Source organism: Rhinopithecus bieti, unplaced genomic scaffold, assembly GCF_001698545.2.
Source record: "Rhinopithecus bieti isolate Rb0 unplaced genomic scaffold, ASM169854v2 scaffold_37914, whole genome shotgun sequence".
In the NCBI taxonomy this organism is placed as follows: Eukaryota; Metazoa; Chordata; class Mammalia; order Primates; family Cercopithecidae; genus Rhinopithecus; species Rhinopithecus bieti.
The window spans coordinates 1,363,385-1,384,529 of NW_016816274.1; the positions used below are offsets into that span (position 1 = coordinate 1,363,385).

Consider the following 21,145-nt stretch of genomic DNA (forward strand, 5'->3'; position numbering starts at 1 on the left):
TAATGGGATGGCTGGGTCAAATGGTATTTCTAGTTCTAGATCCTTGAGGAATTGCCACACTGTCTTCCACAATGGTTGAACTAGTTTACAGTCCCACCAACAGTGTAAAAGTGTTCCTATTTCTCCACATCCTCTCCAGCACCTGTTGTTTCCTGACTTTTTAATGATCACCATTCTAACTGGTGTGGAAATACGTTTTTTAAAGACCTCTTAGCTTAATGAAGTAAAACGTCCTTTTCATTTTTGTCTCTAACAATGTCATGAACTAAGATTCATTTTCTCTGTAGTCATAAACAAAAACTAACGATTTAAGTACACGGTTCTCTGGGAGTAAGAAATGGTAATATCGACTCTTCCCTATTGTGAGTCTATTTAATTCAACCTCAAGACAAAGCTGTCAGTTTCTTACAACTGAAATAGGAACCTCAGTTTCCCTTGAGAAGGCTTTCCTATCTTTTATAGTGACTATCTTCAAAAATTGATGAAAGAATGAGAACCCTTGGGGAGACAAGGCTGATTCCTAGCTCTTTGCCCAGAGGGAGTTACTAGTGATTACTTTAGTTGATATTTCTTCTGCTCTGTGCTTGAAGCTACTGGCTTACCTGTCTGCCTTTGGTCACACCTGTGTGGAGTAGCCAAACTCTTTCATTCACAGTCCTTATATTATTAATCATTGTGCCCAGATAAGTAGGAACAAAATTAAGGAAAAGGAGTTGGTTTGGTGTGGATGAATAAAAGAGACTATGCACCAGGCATCATTTAAAAAATAATTACTCATGTAATCCTCATTACTTCCCTGTAAAGCTAGTTACTATTACTGTCCCCACGCTTTCGGCTGAGGGAACAGAGGCATGGGGAGCCTAAGTAACTTTGATGGTTTCAAAGCTAGAAAGTAGTTGAACAGGAATTCAAACCAAATCCCAAGAACTGGGCTTCAAAGTGCATCATCTCACCATTCTGCTTCATTATCACCAAGAAAATTAGTGTAAAATGGATATGCTCATTATAAACAATGTGGTAGATCTGAGGTAGCATTGCAGAAACCAAGCATAGAAAACAAGACCCCTCTAGGTCTTCCTTTCTTTTCTTTTTTTTGGAGTGTGTCACCCAAGCTAGAGTGCAGTGGCACACAATCTCTGCTCACTGCAAGCTCCGCCTCCCAGGTGCACGCCATTCTCTTGTCTCAGCCTCTGTACTAGCTGGAACTACAGGCACCCACCACCACGCCCAGCTAATTATTTGTATTTTTAGTAGAGATGGGGTTTCACCGTGTTAGCCAGGATAGTCTCGATCTCCTGACCTCATGATCCGCCTGCCTCGGCCTCTCAAAGTGCTGGGATTACAGACGTGAGCCACTGTGCCCAGCCTCCAGGTCTTATTCCTTTATGCTAGTAGAGTTTTCAGGATTCTGTAGACTCTATGGTAGAACTGTGTTTTTAGATGTTGGGTGAAGGCCCTTTATAAGCTTATCGAAAGGAGGTAAATGAACTCATAGAAAAAAAAAAAATCTTTGCTGAATCTTTAAGCATGCGACATTTCAATCAAGAACTGGTAACTGGAATGGTCTTTCACGACTGCTGTAAAATTCATGAATTAACACTTGAAATAATGTCAAATGCCACTAAGTAACAGACTAGTGTTATCATATACTGATCTGGAGGTATCTGGAGAATGTCAGTGCTCCAAAAATCTCCTTAAGTCTCCTTAGCCAGTTTCAGTTCCACTGTTGGATGCTTTACACGTTTAATTCCTGACTATTTTTTTAAAGATATGACTATATTGCTTAAAATCTCTCTGTGTGTGTCCAATCATCTTTACATACTATTAAATATTTTGCTTAGTCATTCATTCATGCATTCATTCATTTTACCAGTTACTCACGAAAACAAAGTAAAATATCACATAGCCCCTTACCTCAAGGAGCTTGCAATTTTAGAAACTAATCCAGTTTGAGGGCTGAATTCAAGTTAAAATCAATTACTGCCCTATGTACTCCTTTTAAAACAACATAAAGTCAAGACCCTTTCAGTGCTAACTTTTTGTTCATCGTAGGCAAATCTCAGTAGGAAATGATAGATCGTATTAGTGTGGGAGAACTGAAAAGGGAAGATTTATACTCACTGAAAACCAGTGCCAATAAAAGAAGCAGAACACTTATTTTTCTTGAAGAGTGTAAAAATTGCTTCATTTCTTACCTCCAGAGCTTTCAGTCTCTCTAATAGCAATTTGGTCTTTTCTTTCCCCTCATCTGTACTGCTGCTTTCACTCCTCGAATCCTCATCAACCACCATGTGAAGATCTTCCAAAGCTTCCTTATGTTTTCTCTCTTCCTCTGACAGCTTTTCCTGAAGCAAGAAAGAATTACTGTTTTCAATAATCTCCACTGAAAAATAAACATGAGTGTGAGGCTGGAAAGGCTGGAATCCTTCTCCTGCATGTGCATTCTTCTGGGGCTGGGAATTTGCTAAACAAATTCTGAGAGGGGTTTATTTTTTAAAATGTAGATATTTGTACTGAACCCTGGAAGGACAAAGCCATTGGGTCGCCATCTTTGAATGCAGATGTCCTTTGCACAGGTGGAGAAGTGACTGAGCCAGCAAAGCCACAGGTGGGGTCATGTGGTTAATCCAATTTTATCTGCACAATGAAACTCAGCTATACTGCAAACTGCTGAAAAATAGATCAATTTTGATACTTTGATTTGTGAAAGGCATAGCTCCTCAAGATAGGATCATTAAAGTAACTGGACATGTAGCCATTTAATTAAAAGAATATAAAATACCACAAAATACTGAAATAAGAGTGATTTCAGAATTCAAAGCTCATACCTATTAGTTCTTTCAGCTCCATAATGACACAACTTTTAAGGATCCCTTAGTCCCTTTCTGTAACACTGTTCAGTGTTCGTACTATGGCCCTGAGGCAGACATAAAACGTTATTTTGTCTTGACTCAATGTTGGAAGCCCCTCACTCAACCTTATCCCTGGAAGCTTTTGGAAAGTTGAGAAGTATTAAGTTAAGCCTCACGAATAGCTCTCATTTTCAAGGGAAAAAGAAGTATCAAGAGATAACCATATTAAAAAAAAAAAAACAGGCCGGGCGCGGTGGCTCCAGCCTGTAATCCCAGCACTTTGGGAGGCCGAGACGGGCGGATCACGAGGTCAGGAGATCGAGACCATCCTGGCTAACATGGTGAAACCCCGTCTCTACTAAAATACAAAAAACTAGCCGGGCGAGGTGGCGGGTGCCTGTAGTCCCAGCTACTCGGGAGGCTGAGGCAGGAGAATGGCGTGAACCCGGGAGGTGGAGCTTGCAGTGAGCCGAGATTGCGCCACTGCACTCCAGTCTGGGCGACAGAGCGAGACTCCGCCTCAAAAAAAAAAAAAAAAAAAAAAACACACACACATCTGTTTTATGCATGGAGACTCTTGCTCCCCACAACCAGGTGACATCCTTCCATTACACTATTTAATTCTAAACACAATGCTGCAGAAATCTTTGCTTTAATGTAGCTCGTTATCAACCATCTGAACAAAACTGGATTATCAGTAGTAAGAGACTTCTCTATATTTTAGTACTAAGCTAAGATCTATTTGCAAATACAGAAGCACAAAAGGTATCATTCTTACCCTTCAGGAGCTCATACAATCTACTTAGGAAAGAACAACACAAGAAGAAGAAGAAGAAGAAAAAAAAACCCACAGCGTTTTCAAACTGTGTTCATTAAGGTGCTTTGAAGGTTCCAAAAATATTTAAGTGATGAAAACAAATTAGGAAGTATGTAAAAATATGTCTTAATGTATATGTATATATTTATACACACACATGTATCAGTGTATGTGTGTGTATATATAAATCACTTTAGACCACAAAGTCAGTGAATTCATCCATGTGAACCTGTTATGCACAGATTTCAGGATCTAATTTCTCCTGTCATCTCTGTATATGTAAATGTGTAACTGATTAGAAAGGTTGTAGTTCTTTAGGAAATCAGACCCAAACATGCCTAACTGTATACCATGTGCAGGTGTGAGTTCAGCTCAGATAAATGCCAAGCAAGTTTAAGATGTACATCCACAGGCCAGGAAACAAGCCCAGGTCATGGTAGCATTTTTATAGCTTTGAATTTTTAGGGTTTGGCCACCTGTAAGACTTACATTTCCATGATAAGGAAGATGAAGTTTGTACATATTGTTCCTAAACAAAGAGGTATTTTTACTTCTGTTTTGTAGTTTGAGATGACTGTAAGTAAATACTAACCTAGGTTTATGAAGCAAGCTGTTTTAAAATTATCTTCATTTGACTTTTCTGTAAATAGTTTTTCATTCAACTCAGCATATTCCACTTATATTTTACACATATACATATGTATATACACACACATACACATATCCATGCATACAAATACACATATACACAGTCACACATTCCTTAGGAGATTTCATCATTGTGTAAACATCATAGAGTATATTTACACAAACCCAGATGGGACAGCCTACTATACACCCAGGCTATATGGTACCTAGGTTAGAATCCTATATACCATGTTACTGTACTGAATACTGTAAGCAACTGTAACACAATGGCAAGTATTTGTGTATCTAAACATATCTAAACATAGAAAAGGTACAGTAAAAACATGGTATAATCTTAAGAGACCAGCATCACACATGTGGCCTGTCATTGACCCACATCTTTATGAGGTGCATGACTCTGTGTGTGTGAGTGTGTGTGTCTGTAGAAGTATCCTGTAATAATCAGAGCTCAACAGCTAATTAAAACAAAGAAAACCACTGGGGTGGTAAATGAAAAGCCAAAAGACTTCGGAATGTGGCAGCCACATTTCAGGTCTACCATTTATTTAGCAGTTTGGTAAATGATCTTAGACAAACTTCTTCTTCTCTCTCTTTTTTTTTTTTTTTTTTAATGGAGACTTGCTCTATCACCCAGGCTGGAGTGCAATGGCATGATCTCGGCTCACTGCAACCTCCACATCCCAGGTTCAATCGAATATCCTGTCTCAGCCTCCCGAGTAGCTGGGATTACAGGCGCTTGCCACCATGGCCAAATAGCTTTTGTATTTTTAGTCGAGACAGGCTTTCGCCAGGTTGGCCAGGCTGGTCTTGAACTCCTGACCTCAGGTGATCCACCCACCTCGGCCTCCCAAAGTGCTGGGATTACAGGCCTGAGCCACTGCACCTAGCCTTGGACAAACTTTTTAATTTCAATAAGTCTTGATGTCTTTGTCTCCTAAACTCCCAAATGAGGCTAATGCCAACATATATATACTCACACACCATATAGTGAATTCTTGTTATTCACAGTAATTATGTTCTCTAAAATTTTCATGAACATAACACTGACTTAGGAAATGTGAGATTATTGTTCCTAGGGGAAATATAGAGTTAGGTTCCTGTGAGCCCCTGGTCACATTTTCATTAACCAGCCATTATATAATCGTGTTTTATGTGTATTTCTATTTAAAGACACCTTATATTTAACATATACTATTGATTCAGTGACATTGACCTAACAGCCAACAGCGCCGTAACTCATGCCTGAAGGAAGCTTATCTAACACACAGGTATTTTATCTGTAGGGCACATCACAGTCTATGTGTGGTTAGGAACACCAGACAGAGCTTCAACACTACACTCAGGGCCATTTCAAACAGTGAAATCACCAACAAAAAGCACAAAATACAAAAAACGTACCACTAAATAGACCACAAACAGGACACTAGTTTATTGCATGAAAGCTAAAACAACAAGGCACAGTGCTGCCTTGCTCCATCCCAGCCAGTAACGTGAACCTTGGGTGACTGGTTTTTCACCATTCCACATTATATTCACAAATGACCACAAAAGTGACACAAGTATTGATTTTCGGGTCATAAATAAATTTCTGTGAGTAGAAAATTTGCAAATGCAGAATTTGCAAATAATGAGGAGCCACTGCCCTACCCTTCAAACACAGACACACACACACACACACACACACACTTTCTCTCTCTCTCTCTCTCTTAAAGTGCCTAGATACAGTGCCCAGGTATTATGATGTAGAAATAATTAAAGACAATATGGATTATATATGAGCATTTAGATTACATAAAATGTAAGGGTCACTTTCCATAATTTGAAGAAAGGGCAGTCAATGAAAGCTGTGAGACATGATTCCATGGAAACTGAATGTGACTCATACTCTAACACAGTGAGACAACTTAAATAGTTAGAGAGGCATAGGGTGGGTGTTTGGTCAAAGAGAAAATTTTAAAAGGCTCCTAGTCAAGAGTAAGTTTTGTCCTTGCAGGTTTACAAGGAAATCAGTTTGATTATAACAGAGAAAAAATTTTTGAGAGAATATTTGAGTAATAGGATTGGGGAGAAACAGAGGGAGAGAGGATGCTTGGAAATGAGACAAAAATTCAGACACAATTCATTCATTTGTTCATCCAACAAATGTTTTGTTAAACACTGATGACTGGCCATTTGCTGATCTAGGTACTGGAGTGGGGAAAACAAGACAAAATTCCTATATTCCATGAAAGTATATTCTAATGTTGGGAAACATGACAAATTCCAAATCAAATCTGTAAGTAATATAATGTATTAATAGCTGGTGGTAAATGCTATGAAGAAAATAACACCATGTGATGGAGAGTGGTATAGTTAGGGGCAATGTTAGATGTCCTAACATCAGAGTGAGGCTGAGTGAGGAGGTGGCCATTACAGCAAAGGCCAAACAATGAGGAGGAAGTAGCTGGGCAGTGGTTTGGGGAACAGCATTCCCAGCAGAAGGACTAGCAAAGCAAATACTCATGGCCGGGCCAGGCCTGCCTTACTGGCCAGCTGAGGGAGGGTCTGTGGTGGAGCATAGCGATTACAAGAGGAAGGCTAGCAGGAAATGAGATCAGAAAGAGAGCTGGACCATAGAAGGTCTTGTGAGGCATAGGAAGAAGTTCGGATTTTATTCTAAGTGCACTAAAGAGGAACTGAAGTCTAGAGGTAGGGGAGTGGTAGGTTCTGATTTACATTTTAGAAACATCATCCTGACTGTTGCAGTGGAGAATGGGCTGTGGAAGGAAGGAGCTAGGAGACTAGTTGGAAAGTCTTTATACAGAAGGAAATGAAAATCAGGAATATGTTGAAGGTCATGACTCACCAAAAGCAGTGGTTCAGAATCTACCACGGACAATGGGTCAGATGCCCTGAATTCAGTGCTCAGATTTTACAATTCTGGAACTTTCTGGGCAAATCATTCCAACTTTTAGGCCTCAGTTTCCCCAGAGATAAAGTGATGAGTTGAACTCAATGTCTCTTCCAGGGTTAAAGTTCTAAGAATTCAATTACTCAAGATACAGTTTTCAGAAAGAAAACGTCAAGGCACTCAGTGGTAGCAGAAATGACAAGAGAACAGAAAAAAGTCCCTCTACATTTTGTAATAAGAAGGTTGTTAGTGGTAACTTGAGAGCTATTTGACTAAAGTGTGACAATGGTACCCAAATTGTCAGTGGTTAAGCAAAAAGTAGAAAGAGAGAAAATAGAGGCAATTTTCTCAGATGCTCATTTGAAAGTTTGGCAGGGAAGGAAATCTAAAGAACTGTAGCTGACGGGCATTGTGGAGGCAAGTGGAAACCTTTTTCAAGATATAAAAAAATGAGATTGTTTGAAGAACTAAAGAGAAGAGGGAGCACGAGAGAGAGAGTAGCAAAGGTGGGAATGTACGAAGAGATTTCTAAAGCCAAGAAGGCGGGGGATGAACGGCACTGGTAGAGGAGCCAAGGTTTGGAAAATACAGTTCCCTGTAAAATATCACTTACTTACTTATTTATTTATTTTGACACACAGTCTCCCTCTGTCACCCAGGCTGGGGTGCAGTGGTGCGATCTCGGCTCACTTCAACCTCCACCTCCCGGGTTCAGGTGATTCTCCTGCCTCAGCCTCCCGAGTAGCTCGGATTACAGGCATGTGCTACCACACCAGGCTGATTTTTGTGTATTTAGTAAAGATGGGGTTTCACCATGTTAGCCAGGCTGGTCTGTAACTCCTGACCTCAGGTGATCCACCCACCTCAGCCTCCCAAAGTGCTGGATTACAGGCATGAGCCATACCGCGCCCGTCCCCCTGTAAATATATCACTTACAGTTCAATTTCTCAGTTAGCATTTCTAAATCATTAGTGTCTAGCCTAAATTCTTAGAGAACAAGGATTTGAGTACAAGTAGCTCATTTGGGAGACGCAGGAAATACCAGTAGGGAGGTAGAGAAGTGACTCAAGGAAGGGAAGAATTATCTAACCCCAGGGTGAGAGAGCTGAGGTGTTGGTACCCCAACCATGGAGGAATCATTAGTTGAGGCCAGTTCTTGGGGCATTCATTTCCCGGCTCTTCTGCCTGCTGGAGGCAGTGAGGCTTTGTGTAGTTCTCACGTAAAAGTGTTCTCTGACACAGATCCTGGCAGCTGGAAGTCACAGGGCCACTTTGAATGGTTCTGGGGTGTAGGGACTGCCAATGTGCTCATGACAAAGAGGCTTCAAAGCCGCTCTGACGTAATGTCACCCAGGACCAAAAGACACGTCCACATGCTGCTCACAGACTAGTCACTGACCTAAAGGCATACTTGCCTGTGCTCTACATGATAAAACGCCCTGATGCAAATCCAGAAGGTGGGGTTCTCTCTTATTTCTTAATCATTTAAGATTAACCTTTCATTTCCTTAATCATTTACCAATGAGAGTATTAGAGTATAATGTAACATTGAGAAAGAGAGAAAATGGAAGGAACATATTTAGAGTAAGTGAATGAGCAAAAGAAACAAACAGGTGGAGAGACAGAAGTAGAGGGAAGACCTGAGAGAGTGGAGAGAAATGTGGCTACATCCTGTTCACAGATCACCATAGTCCATTTTAGATAGAATAGCAGTTGGATTTATCTTACACTCATAAAACATGACAGTATTTTAAAATCAAGTATATGGATTCTATCCAAAAATAAATAACTCACTTTAATCAGGAAAAAAAATAGAAATTTTAAGTCCTTTGCCAATTAAGAATCTGAGATATACACAGTGAAAAGAGTATAAGATAGAGAGTCAAAAATGTGTAGTGCTAAATACTGTGTATTTATCTTATGAACTCTATCCAAAAATAAATAACTCACTTTAATCAGGAAAAAAAATAGAAATTTTAAGTCCTTTGCCAATTAAGAATCTGAGATATACACAGTGAAAAGAGTATAAGATAGAGAGTCAAAAATGTGTAGTGCTAAATACTGTGTATTCATCTTATGAACCTCTTTGAGGGAAATAAGAAAACTAAACCAGGCCCACTCACGAGGATGCCAAAGTTGAAGAGAATAAGTTGATTTTAGAGGTGACCTGTTTTCATTTCTATGGCGTTTAATCAAGAGTGAATTCTATAAAAGTGAGGCTACCATACAAACAACTTTCGCTCCCCACATATTTCATATATGATTGAGACCATAAGCTTGTTTGCCTCAACAAATACCAGCTAGGACTCAGAAAGCTAAAGATTTAGGAGCTCAGTTTGTATTGAAGGGTTTAAATTAAATTTCACCTTGTTGGTACATAAAGCAATCCTTAGAGCTGTAAGTTTCTCTAAGTGTTACGTAACCAGGGGAATGATTCACATTTAGGGGAGCACTCATCTTTTGTTCTCAAGCAGTCAACATCATCAGGCCTACGTAAAATAACATCAATCAACACAAAGCTCTGGAATGCATCAACTGAACTCAGATGGCATCCCAGGAAGCCCGATTAGTCCTAAGAGAGGGCAGCATGGCTCTTCATGGATGGCCAGCTGCTGCTCAGTCTATACCCTTCCCCAAAACGTGTAAATGTGACTTCTTCATCTTCCAGTCACGGCTTTCCCCATTCCAGGACACAGGAGGACTCAATCAATGTTCCATAAGGTTATTCTGTAATTCATTAATCAAGCTATTCATTTAATATTTGCTGAGCAGTTCCTATATGCTAAGCACTGAGGAAGATGCCAGGCATACAAAAGTGAATAAAAACACGTGTGGCCCTGTTCTCATGGAGCTTACAGTCTTGCGGAAGATAGTGATTAATCAAAATATCAGAAGCCAACATAAAATAGCACTGTAGTGTGTGCTGTGAGGAAAAGTTTCAAGGTGCTTTGAGAATAGATAATAGAGTGATATAAATGAGAAGATGGGAGAGGTTTTCCAGATTGAGGCGAGATCTGAAGGCACAGTGAGAGTTAACCAGGAAATAACCATGATATGAGAAGAGGGGAGGGCAACTGAGAAGTCCGAAAGTAGGCCAGGGTTTCTGGGGAGGGAGATGAGGCTGGATAGGCAGAAGGGGCCAGGCCACTTGTCAAGGAGTTTTGTCTTTACCCTCAGGAAAATGAGAGGCCATTGAACGGAACGCCACTGACTATTTTCAAGTATGGTAGCAGTGAGGGTAACATGGTCAGATTTGAGTTCTGAAATCTCTCTCTCATACAGCGTGAATGGGTTGGGGAAGTTAACACATGTCAGAAAAACAAGATGCTGCTGCAATAGGCTAAGCAGGAGATGAAAGAACTGTTGTTAAAACGACAGTCCCACAAACTGAGAACCCACAGTTTGTAAGGCGGTCCACAATTCTAATTCTTTAGTATGCCCTTCCTCTAATAGTGACAACCAGCATTTCCTTATTTCAATGTTTCTCATAGAGTGGGTCATCAGCCACCAGCATCAGAGTTGACAGGGGCTAGGGGAGGAGAAGAAATGCTGCTTGTTTAAAATGCAGATTCCTTGGTGCCCTCTGGCCCTAGTGACTCACAATACCTGGGAGTGGGGCCAGGAATCTTTCATTTTAGAGAACACTACAGGTAATTCTAATCCAAGATTAAGTGCCTCTGGACAAAGACACTTGAGCATAGAACATAAATCACTTTTACTTTAGATAAGCTTTTGAGGTGGCACATTTGATTTCATTTCTATTATTAATAAGTAAAATGAGCAGATAATTAATCATCCAAAGCAACATTCACTGGAGAGTAAGAGTGGGTGTGGCTATGAATAGTACACTGGAACAGTAGGTGTAACCAAACAAACTGATACACATTTACCTATAGCTTGCTAACCCTCCTTCAGTAATAGATGTCCTATGCAAACTACTCTACCTTCGAGTGATGAGAGACCCCTCAAAATTTATATTTGAGTTCTGAGACTCTAGGGGCCACTATGTTATGACTGTTCCTTTTCATAGAAGCAGATGGCATTAACAGCCTGTCACTACTTTCAGTGGCTTCTAGAGTAAAGGGCATTGAGGCTCCAAGAGACAGGTTCTATGTTTGCAACAATCAAGGGAAACATATGCCTACAACTCTCTTGCTTAGAAAGTCTTAGTAATTTAGGCTGGGCGTGGTGGCTCACACCTGTAATCCCAGCACTTTGGAAGGCTGAAGCAGGTGGATCACGAGGTCAAGAGATCGAGACTATCCTGGCCACCATGGTGAAACCCTGTCTCTATTAAAAAAAAATACAAAAATTGGCCAGGCATGGTGGCTCACGCCTGTAATCCCAGCACTTTGGGAGGCTGAGGCGGGTGGATCACGAGGTCTAGAGATCGAGACCATCCTGGCCAACATGGTGAAATCCCATCTCTACTAAAAAAACACAAAAATTAGCTGGGTGTGGTGGCATGCGCCTGTATGTAGTCCCAGCTACTTGGGAGGGTGAGGTGGGAGAATCACTTGAATCCGGGGGGTGGAGGTTGCAGTGAGCCAGTATTGCACCACTGCACTCCAGCCTGGTGACACAGCAAGAGAGCAAGAGTCCATCTCAAAAAAAAAAAAAAAAAAAAAAAAAAAAAAAAAAAAAAAAGCCTTAGGCCTTAGTAATTTAAAACCAATGCCTGCTTGCCCCTTGTTTTAATTAAATAGAGAAATCTGCCCATCAGTGTCCCAAATGAGGCAGAAGAGTGGCAATTTGTTGTCACAATAGGCTCACAATTTCTGTCATAAGAAAAGTAAGAAGAAAAGTTGGAGCATTTTCATCCCAACCCCAATACTCAGTTCCACTAGGTGGATATGGTTGCCTAGTTTTGTGTACAAAGGTCCAACTTCAACACAGTGACCCTTCTGCCTTCTACACCATCACTCGGGGAGTGAATCTAGGACTGTGACTCCAGGACTGTGAAGATAACTGAAGAATCCCAAATTATGGCAGAAGGCTACGCAGTAAACATCACATTCAGACATATCTTGGTATTTTATTTGACAGTCAACCTTCTTGAGGATCATCAAGCACCATCTCACTAGGATCTAAAAGTCTGTTCTTCTCCAGGGTAGAGACATCTAGCCCCATTTTTAATAAGCCTTAGAACAAGTAGAAGTAAGAAATCTGCATTCCCTCCTAGCTCTGCCACTAGCCAGCTGTGTAATTTTAGTTATCACATAAATTCTCTGTCCCTCAATTTCTTCATCCATAAAATAAAATGCACAAACATAGACTCACTCAAAGGTCTCTTCTTGCTTTAAATTTACACAACTTTGATCATCTGTAAAAACTCAACTTTGAAGGATAAATACTTAAAACACTGCTGAAGTTCAGGGGTTTTTAATACATAATTTCATTAAGATTAGATCTGCCTAGAAGATTCCCTGAATAATAAAACTTCTGTGCTTCTTTTCTAGAAGTGTATTTCTATCTTCCCATTTCCTCACTTTCTTGGGGAAAAAAAAAAAAAAAAAGTCTTTCTCTTTTGCTGTGTACTTGTCTTGGGCCCTAAGGTTAAAGCTACCTGTAAGAAACAAAAGGCCAGTGAGAGTTTAGTGAAAGATATTCCTAACCCTTTCCAAAAATCATGCCTAATATGAGCCCTTTCTAATGGCATTTGCTTATGGGAAGAATAATCCCAAGTGGCTCCTGGTTGCAAGGCCTTAAAAAAATTAAGAAAATTCACTCATCTATTTTTATTATTATTATTTTTAACTCCGACGGTGGACACAAAGCATCCATGTAGTAACACTGCACATATCCTGATGGTAATAACAGTTACCCTCTGTTTCCAACTCATTCACTACATTTCTGACGGGGACTATCCTTAAATCTTAGCACTGTAGGGGGAAAAACTCTAAAGTACTTACAGTTTTTTAACTTGATGGCAAAATGAAATTACGGGGATAGGAAGAAATATCCAACTTTAGGAACTAGTCAGTTGTAGAAGTTAAAACAGAACTTGTTCATTTTGAGTATCTAACCATGTGTCAAATCTACCTACTAATTCATAGCAAAAATATAAAAAGCTATAATTTAGGACTGTTCATATGAAGCAGAGATCAGGCTCTTTCCAGAACACAAAAGACATAATAAATAATGATTCATATTTGTATAACATCTCAGGGTTAAACCAAGTGAGTTCAGACATACCATTTTACATACGGCAAGGGCGATATAGGGCAAATATTCTGAACTCCCTTTACAGACAAGGAAACAGCCTCCAATGGGTTGTTAGGTGATCTGTTTAACAGTAAGTGGCAGAGCCAGAATTTAAATACAGTTCTGATTTTGGATGTCACGCTCTTTCCACAGACTCGGTGACCTCTTTTGGACTTTGCCATGCATGTACAGATCTATCCCTAATGGTAGTAATTCTATCTGAGAATCTGTGATCTTTAGCCAACCGTGAACCATGCTATGGGCAGCGTTTCTCCCAAGGCTCCCAGGCCATTCCTCTACAGAGTTGGTGTTTATATCAGACATGTCAGGTCTGGCCTCAGATGACTACCAGCAGAATAGTTTAACAGACCACTAGCACTTCCATAGTTAATGATGACTCAATTAGTTCAAAACATAAACACGCACCATAACAGGAGCTAAATGGAAATGCAGAGAGGCCAGCCGTCTGGCTGACAGCCGCCGCAGCGTGCCCTGGTTGCTTTAGCTTCTGTGATTTATTTACTCATTTGTTTTCTGGTGGTGGGGAGGGTGTGCAAAATATATTGTCACTTTAGATAGCACTTCAGCAAATACCATAACAACGTTCCCAGGGATTGCTAGCAGCTTTTGTTCAGAACAAGCATACTAAATTTTAAAGAGGGAAAAATAGCGTCAGATAAATCACAGGATTTTAAAAGAACATCCCAATTTGTTCACAGTTTAACATCACTACTGTCAGGCAAAACATATAAAACTCTTCTTTTTCATCTCTGGATTTGACTTACAAAGTGAACTAAGCACATGGTAAAATCCCCAAGATTAAATGTGTATGATGGATAAGAGAACAAAGTGTTTTCTTTATGTCTCTAATATGAACCCACGACCATTGACATATCAATCCACATCTCCTCCACATTACTCTTCACTCAAAACCCTCCTCAACATTGCCGACCATCTTCTATATTGAACAGATCCACGGAGTTACACTAATAAATTTTCAGATGATGCTTTTACTGCCTGCTCCATCTATCAGCAACATTTATTTCCCTAAAAACATAGCTTCAATTCTAAAGCCACTTTACATAAAGGGAAACTCTACTGTGGAAGACAATGGTGTGAAAAGTCCCCCTAGACTTTCATTAAAGGTATGCTCCAGGTGGCTGGACATCTAAGAAGACTAATAACAGAAATTATGTCCTTGTAGCCCATGGATAGTTGTCTGAGTATAACCAAAAAAAGAAGGTAAGAATGCCATGTAGATAGGGAATTTCAGTGGGTAATAGTTATACTTAAATGCTTAGAGTCAGGAAAAAAAAAAACAAAAAAATCCCTCATAACTTAAGGTTGAAATTTGCAATTCAAATTCAATCCCCCTTTACCTGTTTTCTAAAGGAATTCACAGGGTAGAGAAGCCAAAGGGCTTTCACAGGGAAGCTGAGCTCAGGGACTGAGCAAGGGCCATCCCAGAAGGCAGTGACATCCCAGTCACTGAGTTGTAAATGGTAGGTGGGTGGCTAGAGTACTGCTGTCTATTGTACTCAGCTGCAGCAGCCATGTGTCTGAGATTCCCCGATAGAATTTTAATCAAAATAAATTTAAGCCAACATAAAATTTTCCTACCTGTTTTGTCACAAAATGGATGAACCTGGAGGACATTATGTTAAGTGAAATAAGCCAGGCACAGAAAGACAAATATCACATGATCTCAACTACATGTGGAATCTAAAGAAGATGAACTCAGAATCAGAGAATAGACTAGCAATTACTAAGGGTTTGGGTAGAAGCAGGGGTTGGGGAGATATTGGTCAAGGGATACAGAATTTCATTCAGATAGGAGACCAGGCGTGGTGGCTCACACCTGTAATCCCAGCACTTTGGGAGGCTGAGGTGGGTGGATCACGAGGTCAGGAGTTCAAGACCAACTTGGCCAACATGGTGAAACCCCATCTCTACTGCAAATACAAAAAATTAGCCGGGCATGGTGGCACGCACCTGTAATCCCAGCTACTCGGGAGGCTAAGCAGGAAAATTGCTTGAACCTGGGAGGCAGAGGTGGCACTGAGCCGAGATCGCGCCACTGCACTCCGGCCTGGGCAACAGAGCGAGACTCCATCTCCAAAAAAAAAAAAAGAGTTAAGTATACTTAACAACAATGTATACTTGAAAATTGCCAAAGGCGTAGATTTTAAGTGTTCTCACCACAAAAAATGATAAGTATGTGAGGTAATGCATACGTTAATTAGCTTGATCTAGCCATTCACAATGTGCGTGTATTAAAACATCATGTTATATATCATAATATATACACAATTTTATTTTTCAATTAAAAAATTTAAAACAAAATAAAAAAACATCTATCTAGCTGTTCTCCAGATGACCAAGGCACTCAAAATTTTGTTTTAGAAAACGTGGTCAATATCATACCATTTTTGTGTGTGTGGCAATTGCTGGAAAATAAATAGTTAAATATCTTCTACGCTTATTAAAATGAACTGATTAAAAAGCAATTGCTTCTATAAAGAAAGAATTCTTTAAGTGTTTAAATGAAATAATAATAATAATAATAATAATAATAATAATACATAGCTCCTATGGAGAAGGGAACTTCTCAGTCCAAGTTCAGTAAGTAGATACTGTATGCAATTCACCAGGTCACAGTTATAATGTAAGACTCTCAGGGGCTGGAATAACGTTTTCTATATGACATCCCTATCACCACATACTGCACAACACAGAAGGCATTCAGTAAATGTTCAACGTTGGTGAATATGCTGATGCTTTACCTCTGATGATACTGGGAGTAAGAGTATTGCTGAACTAGTTAACTATTCCTAAGTATTTTCAATAGAAAACATTTTTTAAACAAGTATTTTGGCACCATAGACATAAAGCAAAAAACCAGTAGGGTATTTGCACAGAAGATAAAAGCACCACTGAATTGATTTTCTCTCTTAGAAAATGAGATTTTGCATGCTTATCCTTTAAATGACACCCTCTGCCACATGCATCTTCTCACATAGGAGCAAATCAACTTTTAAGCCATAAATAGTTTTCTGCCCTAAGATGCCCTGGGAATTTCTGGAGACTCAGAGACCAACTCCCAATCAAGGTACTCTATTCCTCCCACCTTCTTCCATTCTGGGGTTACCTAAAAGAAGAGCTTGAATAAGATGCATTAACTACACGACTTTTGAAAGTCAGAGATAAATTCCATAGTTCATTCTCTTGGGGGTTCATGTCAGAAAAGAGAGAAGCTCCACCTATTTGCACCTAAATGGAACTTAAGGATAAAGCAAGAAAGCTACACTTCTAGTACCTGCTGTCTCTAGTCAGGCAAAACTCAGTGCACGGGGTAGGGCTGAATTGCTTGAGGATTTGTACTGAGGACATTTTTGCTAGTAATACTGTCCTGGTGTACTTTTTGACGTTAAAACTATATTTTTACCCCTAACCCCTGAAAGTGGCAGGAAGCTATCACTTGAGGTGCTTCTTTGTCACACAGTGGGATGTACATTCTGACAAACCACTCACAGCCTCAGTGGGAGTAGACAGGCAAAGAGCTACTTGGCGAAGACAGCTGTAATCCTGCCAGATGATTCATCTTGGTAAGAGAGGAAAGGAAATTTAGATAAATTAGCAGGAAATAAGTATGATCCTCAAAGCAATTAGAAAAGTTAGAATATGTATGTGAAAAAGCAATAGAACAGTGCATCCAAAACTTGGGTAACCAGTTTCTTAATGCAAAATCTCTGCGTTTAAAGAATAACAAACTGGCCAAGCTGTGGTTCTCATGACAAATGGCTCTCCCGGAAAGGCTCCTCCAAATTATTCCAACTAAATAGTCTTCTAGATTTCACCAAGCCATCTTAGTGTTGGGCAACCAAGTACATCTGTTGCCACAATCATAGGGAGAGGGAAGTAGAAAACTATCCACCGAGATGGATGCTGGTTCCAGGTCTGCCACGCGTGGGTGGTATGACTTTGGTAAAGCTACTGGGATATCTGTGATATCATTTCCTCACAGGCAAAATGAGGCGGTTGGATACCGGAGGTAACGTTTAGCTCTGAGAGTCAGTGACTTCAAATTACCTGTCTTGCCTTCTATTCCTCCTCCTGAGCACCTAAGGCTGTTAACCATCCTGTTCACCCCACATGGTGACTGACCCGCCTGTGTCACACCACAGCTCTTTCCTTAGAAACCAGACAGATGCTGGCCACACAGTGCATATCAGTATGACAATAGTTGGTAAACACGGCCTGTCTTGGCTACACAAATAAATATGAGATTATCCAACCTCTCTGAAGCAGCCCTCATCTCTAAGGTCCTGGATGATCACTTTATAGACTCCTGCCCACAACAACCTTGAAGCATTCTGGCAATAACTCCCACTAAGCTGTAAGGATGCTGCCCGGTTCTCCGTCTCTCTTTCAACCCAGCAAACATAGCACTCCTGTGTGTCAAAGATTATGCCAGACACTGATGGGAGAGTCAGAAGGAATTATGGTTCGGGCCACTCTAGAAACTCAGCTCTATGTATAATGCTTTGAACTTGTGGGGCTGAGAGGGGTTCGCTGTGAGAATCAGCCCTGGGGACTGGCTGCCCACATCCTCTCTGCCAAGCTTCCACTGAATTTCCAGGGCCTGTCATTATGTCAAGAAAAAAGTCTCAGTTTGGTAACTGTCTAACATATGCTAATTGTTCAACTTTTTAAAAAGGAAAATAGGCCTCAAGCTCAGTTAGCAGGCACCACTAACTAGGGCAAATTTAGAGTCCTGTCTTTTTTTCATTTAGGCCATAATGTCCTCCTACTAATGCAGATGAAATGATTTTCTAGTTCTACGAAGGATTTTCCAGCAGCAGGGTTTTCCTCCACACTCTGCTTCCTCAGACACCTCTGCTAGTTCTCACCCACCCAGTCCAGTCTAGGGTCTCTGAACAGGGCCCACCCCATGCCCTAGTCACTTTTCTGAGTGACCCACTGACCTCTCTGCCCCATGACCACTTCCTCCCCAGCAACGAGCTTCCTACCAACCCATGCTTCAAACATTGCTGGGAGTGAACTCCTCAGAGCCCTGAGAGGTTAAGTAACTCCCCAAACATCAGGCCACTTGTGAGTGGCTGCTCAGTGATGATCTGAATCTAGGCTGTTGGCCTCTGAAGGCTTTAAACTTATCCAACATTCTCTGCTTCCTTTCACCAGGATACCCATAGTCCTCTGCTTTCTTGCATCACAGTGCCCATAACCCTCTGCTGTCTCTTATCAGAGAACCCACAGACCAAAGGATATTCCCATTTACCTGAATTTTACCCTCTTTCAAAGACCAACTCGACTCCCATCTTCTCCAGAAGCTTTGTATGTCTCCTATACAGAATGCATAGGCTGGCCACTCTAGGATAGAGGCTGGTGGTGGGTTAGTGAAAATGAGACCACAGCCACAGGAAGCTTTCACATGGTGAGCAAGAAAAGAGAAACATACAGTCAAGCCTAACGCCTTGCAGTACAATGATTTCCTTTCTTTTCTTTTCTTTTCTTTTTTTTTTTTTTTTTTTTAGGGTCTGTGTCGCCCAGACTGGAGTACAGTGGGGCCATCATGGCTCACTCTAGCCTGGACCTCCCAGGCTCAGGTGATCCTCCCACCTCAGCCTCCCAGGTAGCTGAGACTACAGGCATGCATCACCACACCCAGCTAATTTTTGGTATTTTTTGTAGAGATGGGGTTTCACCATGTTGCCCAGGCTGGTCTGGAACTCCAGGACTCAACTAATCTACCCGTTTCAGCCTCCCAAAGTGCTGGGACTACAGGTGTGAGCCACTGCGCCTAGTCCATAAAGATTCTTAACCCGGGCTGCATATCAGAATAGGCCTGCGGAAATTTAAAAAATCCTCATGCCCAGGTCACATCCCAGACCGATTAAATCAGGATCCTTAGGGTGGAACCAGCACATTAGTGTTTTTGTTTTGTTTTGTTTTTAACTCTCCGGATGATTCCAAGGCACAAATTTGAGAGTCACTGGTGTAGAAAGTAATTAATGCCATACTTCTAAGATATGGGACTTGGAATTAAAAGATCAAGTCCACTCCCAGCCTGACTCACTGTATGACCTGAGAAAGTCAACTGCCTGTGTCAAACTCAGGTTCTTCACCAGAGAGGTGAACTTGCACTTTCTGCCCTCTCTATTTCAAAAGGTTAATATGAGGTTCAAATGAGATGATGCTGCAAGAGTACCCTGTAAACTGTAAAACACATATTTATTATGACTGTGTCAATTTTCACTACCAATTCCCCAGTGGTGATGTTCAAAAGCTCAGAAGAATAAAAAAGGTAATAAAAATGCACAGAAAAGAAAAATACAATAACAGTAGGGTTAGAATAATTAAATATAGTGACCCAAGAGAAATAGAGCCTATTTTATATCTTAAGGGTATGTTTACAAATTATTTTTATAAGCACAATAAAAAAGGTTGTAGCAGGAAAGGAATTGTATTCAGATTATCACTTATAGCAGAAGCTTATTAATTCAGACCAAGGGATAGGCTTGGCCTTAATGGGGAGAAATGAGTTTCCTGTGCTAATTTATTAATTTAATGTGGAACAAAATTTATTAGGGGCTGAGGTGGAAAACCTACCAAATAAAACACAGAAGAAAGCACCTGTACATTTTGTAATAAGAAGGTTGTTAGTGGGAACTTGAGAGCTGTTTGTTACAAAACAATGGAATCATCATGAATGAGATTCTTGGCTATTCATTTAAACAAATGAAGTGAAAATATAAGCCATTATAAACCCCAATTCAACAGACTTGTTCCCAAAGCCTCTTTGAACCTGGTTTGACATTAGGTGCATCCCACAGAAGGCATGTGGCGAACAGCCCTGCGACAGCAGGCCAGGCCCTCAACATGGACTGAGGACATACCAGCCTCAGGTCTGGATCCTGAGAACATGAGGGAAAGGAGGACAGAGAGGATCCACAGTTTCTCTCTCCTTTTGCATGCATGTGGCAAGTGACAAGCCATAAAATAAGGGTTATAATTTGCAATTTGCATGTACTTGTTTTTTTTCCTCACTTCTGTATCCCTATGCTAATTCCTAACAGCTCTTTCCCCAGGTTCACCGAGGGAACTGTTAGGAATTAGTCTATTGAATAAGTCTAAGGTTTCACCCAGACTTATTCCATCACTATAGAGGATTACAAGCTCCTAAATCACTTTAGGGAAATTATTTTCCTATCTCCTTCCCCTTCGAATACTATGTCCTAAATTCCCATTTTCTGAGATGGGTTGATACAGCAAACCCTCAGATTAACCGGTTCACACTAATAGGTGAATGATGCTCTCTGAAGTATTTGTCATCTTAATTTCTTTTGCTTGGAATGATGCTTTATGGAGGAGATTTCAGAAAACATATCTAAGTGAAAATACTGGTAGCTGGAGTATGGAGATAACAGACTGTACAGGAGAAAAAGACAGCACCAATATGGCCTCTCCAGGCTAGGAATCTGACCCTGGGTTTGGCACTCCTGAGGTGTCCACATTTCTTATAGCTTCATGATTTTCCCCAAGGCTAAAACTTTAGGCTTACAAAAGACATCTGTGGCACTGGCCCTAGAAGTACAGTAAGGTGAGGCAGGAAGAATGTGGCTATGTGAAGGGAAAGGACAGATAAGTAGATGGGGGATTAGCTGTATAATAATGATAATATCTACTGTTTATTGAATACTTAAAAGGTGCTAT

At 40.5% G+C, this 21,145-nt stretch overlaps 1 protein-coding gene across 1 annotated transcript in view; it reads right to left on the reverse strand.

Annotated features, from left to right (window-relative positions):
* NCKAP5 (NCK associated protein 5) overlaps nt 1-21,145 on the reverse strand; it is an 830,344-nt gene that overhangs the window by 242,144 nt on the left and 567,055 nt on the right. Inside the window, exon 7 of the mRNA XM_017854739.1 lies at nt 2,196-2,345. Coding sequence (XP_017710228.1) covers nt 2,196-2,345 — 150 coding nt within the window. The remainder of the gene's footprint in view (nt 1-2,195; nt 2,346-21,145) is intronic.